Below are 7246 nucleotides of genomic sequence, written 5' to 3'. Positions count from 1 at the left end.
CACGCGCCCACTGAGGCCCGTAAGAAAAGCCGCTGAGGCCGGGCGCGGTGGCTCAAGCCTGTAATCCCAGCACTTTGGGAGGCCGAGACGGGCGGATCACGAGGTCAGGAGATCGAGACCATCCTGGCTAACACGGTGAAACCCCGTCTCTACTAAAAATACAAAAAAAAACCTAGCTGGGCGAGGTGGCGGGCGCCTGTAGTCCCAGCTGCTCGGGAGGCTGAGGCAGGAGAATGGCGTGAACCCGGGAGGCGGAGCTTGCAGTGAGCTGAGATCCGGCCACTGCACTCCAGTCCGGGCGACAGAGCGAGACACCGCCTCAAAAAAAAAAAAAAAAAAAGCCGCTGAGAGACAGGAGAAAATCCAAGTGCCTTAAACATCTTGAAGGCCCCTTGCGCTCAACATCCAGTCCCCTGGATGCGGCTGGGGTTCGGAGTAGAAAGCATTCACTAAGCACTTACTCTGGGACAAGAACACGCATTGCTTCATTAACTCTTCTCTAGAGCCCACAAAGCCAGTTATTGTGATAGAAAGTATTTCACTTGACAGTTCTTTTCAGTGAAATCAAAATGCACGTAAAGTGCTTAGCACTGTCAGGACCTATCATCATTAGACCAAGGAAGACCTGCCTAGGGCAGAGGCACTAGTCTGGTATGGCTGACCAGGGACTCCAGCCTTACGAAACATACAGGCCATACACCTCCCCCATTTCATCGCCAGAGGGCAGCGGCAGGGACCGTCTTCCACACAAAGCCCGATGCAGTTTCCCTGGCGTCCATCAGAGGGCGAGCCAGTAGGGCAGCTGGATCTTGGGGCCGGGGCCAGACCCAGGCAGCAGCCCTTCTCTGACTGGTCCTTTCTTTGCCTTCAGTTTGGTTGAGCCTCCCAGGTCCCTAACCAACCCACGTAAGTCAGGCTGGAAGCAAATTAATAAATACAATTCCAGGTTTATTAAAAAGCAGGGCTCCCCCGCTGTGCCCTCCTGGCACTAAGGAAATAAATAACCAGAGGGGGCACAGCTAGGGAAAGGGGGAAAAAATCAGATCTCAAGACAGACTCTTTGTACTACCCCTTCTCCATCCCCAACTCCCACCCCCCTATGGCTCTTGGGACATAGCACCTGAGCAGGCACCTCAGTCCGGGTATTGTGTTACCGGCACCAAGGCAAGTCTGCCCTACCCAAGAAGGGAGACAGGCCCTAGGGTCACTTGTTTCCAGCCCTTGATGACCCCAAGACCTGTTCCCCCCAGGGGCCAGGGCTGAAGCACCAATTGGAGGCACCTGAGGGTGGTGGTTGCGGGAGGGAGAATGGGGTAACAGAACCTAGGCAGCAGAAGCAGCTGACGGGGGTCCGGCCCCCTCTCCAAGTTCAGCCAGTGCCTGACTGAGGTCATGCCCCATGGTCCTTTCCCCTCAAACCCTGCCTGCACTCAGCTGAGGATCTTCCGGGGCAGTTCAACGGCAGCACGGATGAAGACTGCATCATCCCGCACATAGTTTCGCTTTCTAATGTCCTGGTGAGAGATGAACTTGGGATAACCAAAGCCCAGAGAACTCTCATCCAGGGAGCCCCGCCACGTGCCCGGCTTCTGGAAATTCTTCCAGTTTGGGTCGGGGTGGAAGGTCTCAGTGACGTGCTGTGGTTTAGCCAGCCCAGGGTCGCTCTGATCCAGCAGGGAGAAGGTGACACGGCGGGCAAAGGGCCACTCAAGGAGATTGTCAAAGGCACCAGGCAGCACACGAATGTACAGTGAGAGGTGTGTGCCCTCGCCACTGCCATTGCCATTGAGGAATGCAGACACCTGTAGCTTGTATCCATACTTATGCGTGTAGAAGGCAGGGCTGAAGCACTCAAAGTTGGGCTTAGCCTTGGCCTCCTGTAGCCGCCGTCCATAGCTGCCAATCTTCCAGATGAGCACACCATCACTGCCCACTGATAGCTCCTCCAGCTCTCGCCGAAGCTCCTGCAGCTCCTGCCGTTGCCGGCTTACCAGGGCACACATCATGGCCAGATGTGGCTTCACACTCTCCTCCACATGCCGTGCCATTGCCAGCTTAGGGCACTGTTGACAAAGCCCCAGGCCATGGGGGAAGGGAGAAGAGTTATCAGTAGGGGAAGGTCCAGAGAAGAGAGAAGAAGAGAGTGGGTACAGGGTAGCAGGCACCCAGCTCTATGTGAGGAAGACAGAGGGTGTTAGGAAGAGGCTGGAGCTGGCCAGCAGAGGGAAGGACTGAGGGTTTCACAGCAGCACAGCAGGGACCACCAAGGCCTAAGTGGCATCAGGAAGCTGAGCCTCTGTCTAGGGCTTCAAGAGTAAAAGGGGGCTGATAGGAGAAGGGGCATCTCACCCTGTGCTTGCAGCCGGAGTCTTTGAATGGGCAGAGCACCAGGGCAGTGCTACAGCTGTCCTTCAGATGGCCTGGCAGCTCCTCCCGGGCCACAGTGCCCACACCACACTGGTTGGGGCAGGGAACAGGCAGCCTTGGGCACTGGTACTGGTGGCTCTGGGGCCACAGAGGCAGAGAGGCAGGAGTCAATATCCTGACTCCCTGTCACCTGCCCTGTAACCCACAGCTCAGGAAGGGCCTCACCTGGATGGTGTCAAAGACGAACTCCTTGGTGCAGTAGGTGCAGGGCTGAGTGCGCTTGGGGCACTCAGAGGTGGCATGCTGGGCCAGCAGCCGCCGCATCATGCGGGCACCACATTTATTCTCACAGTAGACACTCTCCTGGGGGCACATACCCTCATGGCTCTGTGGAAATGTCAGAGGTGCTGAGTTAAGGGAGGCCTAGGCCATCAGGTACCCCTCCTCCACATTCAGCCAGACCCCACCCACCTCATAGGCCTCCCCACTGAAGTCACAGCCACAAAACTCGCACTTGAGGCGCCGCTTGGGGCAGTCGTGCTGCAAGTGTGCAGGTAGATCACGGCGGCTCAGTTTCATGGGGCAGCGATTAGGGCAGGGAACGACGTTGAAGCTGCAGGTATTCAGGTGGCCCTGGTGGGAAGGGCTGCAATGAGTGCCTGCCAAGGGCGAGGTGGTGTCAGCCCCTCACATCAGAGCCTCACCTGTAGATGGCGTAGTGGCCCACTCCAGCGGCAGCCCTCCTCACTGTGGATGCAGCGGATAGGCAGGCCCAATACTTGTACTTCCAGCTCCGGGTCTGGGTAGATCTGGGGGTGAGGATAGGGGAACTGGCCGGGATCAGAGCTGACTGCAGTGCCCAGGTCCCACCTCCAGCCCCAACTGGGCTGGCTCTACCTTGGAGCCTCTAATAGCCTCTTTCGGGCTCTTTGCCCCTCGCAGTCCAGGAATAAAGGGTACAGCAGGCAGCGTCTGCTCCGATGCTGGGTCCTCACATGCCTGCACAGGACGCTGTCTTTGAAGGGGCAGGCAAGCAGCCTGCTCAATCCCAGGCTGTCCCTGGGGATCTGCTTCCTTCCCCCTGGTGGAGGGATACTGGCCCTCAGCCACAGGTCTGGCTCGCCACCGGAAGGGGAGGGAGCACTTCTTGCGGGCACAGAGCAGCTCTGTGCACTCCTACAGGCCGGGCATTGTGCCTGCCCTGCAGGGCAAACACGGGCCTCGTTTGCAAACTGGCCTGGTGGGAGGGAACAGGCTACCTTTGTGGGGGCGCACCATCCCAAGGCTTTTGGTTGACACTGGCCCTGAGCCCAGTGGCTGCCAGCAGCTCTGGCCTCCAAGGGCAACAGACTGTGCTTGGACTTCTTCCTGGCAGTGTGGACTCACCTTGGCATAGTCCAGAGGAAGCTGGTCCTCAGGGCACTTGAAGACGCCTTCACTGAAATGGGGGAGGGGCAGGGTCAAGGCTTCTCATTAGAGGAAAGGGAGGCCTGGCCCCACCCCCTCCACCAAGGCAGCCTCCCTTCCTCACCAGACCGGTTCCCAACCAGCCCAGGTGAGACAAAAGGGCAAGCAGAGGCCTGAGGGGTCTACTTCCCCAGGATCCCAGAACACCCTAGCCCCTGTCCTGGGAAGGGGAATCTAGGCCTAGAGGAGGCACAGACAGCTGCCTCAGTCAGGACTTGGCCAACAGGTGGCAGCTGGCACCCCCTCCCCCAGGATGGCAGCTGGACTGGGGAAGGAACACGCTGCCCAGTCACCCCCTCCCCCTAGGTTAGTTTTCACTGGCTGGGTTGAAAGCTGATGAGGGGGGGAACAGGGATGGGCTGAGATTAAGTGCCAGGGCTGCCCAGTCCCCAGGAAGGTCCTCTGCCAAGAACCAGGGCAAAGATCAGCTTGCGGCCACCTTACCCTGCCCTGCTCCTTTGAGGGTGTGTCTCCCACAGAAAAGGGGAGGAAAGGCATGCTCCCTGGCACCTGTTTACACTTCCACCCGGCCCTTGCCACCTGCCTCTCAGAAGGGGTGGAATGCCCCCATTTTACAGATGAAACAAAGAGACTTACAGGTGAAGCAGTACCTGGCTATGTGTGTCTGACTCCACAGCTCAGACAGGCTCTACTGCACCACACACACGAGGAAGAGAAGCTGGGGCAAGGGGAAATGTCCAGCAAGCATAGCTATGACTCTGGGCACTGCTCAGGGGCTTCTGAAGCCTGGTGACCGTCCCCTCCTGCTAGCTGCCCGCCTTCTCCTGCACCAAACCCCACCCGGCTGTCAGCACCCAAGGAGCCTGTTGGCGTGCTTCTGTCGACATGCCCTTGCTGACCCCAGCCAGGGCCAGTCACGGCTCAGGGAGAGCAAGGGCTCACCCAGCAGGACTCAGGGCCCTGGGGCAGGGCATTCCTGGCAGGCCTGAGTCAGGTAGGTGGAAGGCAGGCAGGCAGCAAGGCGGAACCACAGCCCACATGGGAGCCCAGTTCTAGAGGCACTCTCCAGGACCGGGGCAGTCCATGCCCCAACTGCCCCAAGAATTTCTAGCACCCACCTCCTCTCCTTGACCCCACTACCAATGGCCATACTTCAATGCCAAGGACAATACAAGAGCAGGCACTGAAGGGGTGTGTCTGCCCACAGGGCAACCAGCCTTCCTGGGCCAACCTAACAGCTCAGGCAGGAGTGGGGAAAGAGGTGTGGGTCCAGGGGGAGGGGGTCCACTTGGCTGCTTCAGGAATGTGCTGACTTAGTGGTTTTGGAGAAAGGGAGGGAATGGAGGCAAGTCCCTAGGCTTCAGACAGAAGCTTAGCCTGCAGCTTGGGGCTCAGTCAGGGCCGGGGACACCCTCGCTTGTGCTTGTACCGTGGCGGATGAGGAGCACCTCTCTCCTCTTCAGAAGCCTCAGTAGCACAGCTCAGGCGCTGGGGGATGGGAGAGAAGCAGGGCAGAGGCTGCTCCAGGCTGTGCAGTGGAGGCCCAGGCCCAGGGAAGAAGACAGGATGGGGGGAGGGGGTGTGGCAGTGGGAGAGGAAGAGGGGATTTCCGTGAGGGGGAGGGGCAGGGGGGCCAAGAAGGTGGTGGAAGGAATCGGGCCTGACAGCCCCCCTCCCCCGCTCCTTCCCCGCGGCAGTCAGGGTGGGTCTGCTGTGGAGGGGTGGGAGGGCTCAGCTGGCCTCATCTGGAACCCAGAGGGCCGGGGAAGAGCAGTGGCGGAGACAATGGGGCTGTGTCTGTAGGAGAGTAAATGTGTACACTGCCGGGGGGGAGGGGGGCAGTCCTGCAGCTGGTGCGGGAGCATATGTGAAGGCAGGAGCCGGCCCAGGCTGTGGGGAACAGAAGACAAAGGGCCTGCTGAGACTTCCGCCAGTTGGGGCTACGGAGGACAGAGCGAGGGAGGGAGGCACGGACAGAGGGAGCACTGGGGGCACACGCTCCCTGCCGGGCCCTCGATCCCCTCGGCCCAGCCAACAGCCAGGCAGTGGCTGACCCGGCCTTCCCCTGCGCTCTGGGGCCATGACCTCCGAGGAGTCGGGGCTCCTTCACGCTGCCTCCCACACCCAGGCCTGAGTGGTCCCCTGCGTGGGCAGGAGAGATTCAAGACACCACAGGGCGCCCAGAAACTCGATGGATTCCCAAGAGGCAAGGGCTGACCTGCGTCCTGAGGGGGCAGCGGGAGCGCAGTAACGATACGAGTGCGTCCCCCTTCTTCACGAGTTATGGACCACCCGCCCTACTCCAGCCCCCGGGAGAGAGGGGAGCTGCCTAGAGGGTCCTTCTTCGGGGGAAGATTCAGTCCTTCCTCCATTGTGTGATCATAAGCAGCCCGGGGTTAAATCCTAGTTAAGCCTTTAAGTAACTGTGTGACCCTGGGCAAGTCGCAGTCTTTCTTTGAATCTCGTCTCATCATCTGTGAAATGGGAGAACAATAGCTGCCGTTCTCTAAACGTTCGAAGAATCACAAGAGGTTAGATGGGTGAAATCTCCGGAGACTCAAAGTGCTGCGCGGGAGCGGGTTTTGTTCTCTTTCCCCAGGATACAAAGTTCAAGGCTGAGGCCGCGCCGGATCTCAGGTGAGGGGGAAGGGCCTCTTCCCATCCCCACCCCGCGGGAAGGCGCCGAGGTCTTCCGCCCCAGGCCGGGCAGGTGGGACCCGCCCGGACCCCTCGGATTCCTGCGGGGAGCCTCCCTCGGGGCGTGACGTCACCCCTCCCCGTGACGTCACGGGGCGCCCCTGAGGTCACAGGGTCGCAGCGCAGACAAAGGCCCGGCGTGCCCCGGGCCCGAGCCCCTCCCCAGGCGGCGCCCCCCGCCCCGCCCCCGCTGGCCCCTGCTCCCCGGCCCGCACCTGAGGAACTCCTGCAGGCAGGTGTCGCAGAAACGGTGGCCGCAGGTGGAAACCTGCACAGGCTCGCGCATGGGCTTCCCGCACAGTGGGCACAGCAGCCGTCGCTTGGGCTTCTCCAGGAACTTGTAGTCGAAACCAGGCATGGCGGGCGAGCAGCCGGCACGGGCGAGCGGGGCCAGACACGCGGCGGCCCCACAGCCCGCGCCTCGCTGGAGCCGCACTCCCGGCTCCGGACGGCGCCGACTGGCGGTCGCCGCCGGGGCTCGGCTGTGAAACTCGCCCGCCGGAAGAGGGGGCGGGGCCGCGGCCGCGCGGTCCTAATGCGCGCCCACGCGGCCCCGCCCACCCCCGAGTGCAGGCCTTTGGGTCTGGTCACCGCCAGTCTCGCCCACCCACCGGAGCATGGACTTTTCTTTCCCCTGGGGGAGAGAGAGCGTGTATCCGCTTCTCGGGCCCTGGGGGAATGTGGGTTGGAAAAGGGGACGGGCCGCGCTACAAAGGTTTTCTTTTCCAGAGGCAACAGCTCGGCCTCCGGGGCC

General features: G+C 60.8%; 1 protein-coding gene across 1 annotated transcript; it reads right to left on the bottom strand.

Annotated features, from left to right (window-relative positions):
* Nucleotides 1-927: 927 nt before the first annotated feature.
* TRAF4 (TNF receptor associated factor 4) lies at nt 928-6974 on the bottom strand. The gene is made up of 7 exons (XM_033181812.1): nt 6708-6974; nt 3754-3805; nt 3072-3176; nt 2839-3000; nt 2593-2754; nt 2350-2505; nt 928-2063 (listed from the first exon to the last, which is right to left on the bottom strand). The coding sequence occupies exons 1-7, from the start codon at nt 6848-6850 to the stop codon at nt 1431-1433; spliced, it is 1413 nt and encodes a 470-aa protein (XP_033037703.1). The 5' UTR covers nt 6851-6974; the 3' UTR covers nt 928-1430.
* Between the last annotated feature and the right edge of the window lie 272 nt (nt 6975-7246).

This window comes from Trachypithecus francoisi, unplaced genomic scaffold (genome assembly GCF_009764315.1).
Source record: "Trachypithecus francoisi isolate TF-2019V2 unplaced genomic scaffold, Tfra_2.0 Lachesis_group20, whole genome shotgun sequence".
Lineage (NCBI taxonomy): Eukaryota > Metazoa > Chordata > Mammalia > Primates > Cercopithecidae > Trachypithecus > Trachypithecus francoisi.
The sequence above is the reverse complement of the archived record's forward strand: the minus strand, read 5'-3'. Positions and strand labels throughout refer to the sequence as shown.

Bases quoted from the DNA above. Each gene is read 5' to 3' on its own strand.
- TRAF4 (XM_033181812.1), bottom strand. From the start codon at position 6,850: ATGCCTGGTTTCGACTACAAGTTCCTGGAGAAGCCCAAGCGACGGCTG. The intron at 3,806-6,707 runs GTGCGGGCCGGG...CCCCCATTTCAG, and splicing joins TGCCTGCAGGAGTTCCTCAG to TGAAGGCGTCTTCAAGTGCC. The intron at 3,177-3,753 runs GTGAGTCCACAC...CCTCACCCCCAG, and splicing joins TTCCTCTGGACTATGCCAAG to ATCTACCCAGACCCGGAGCT.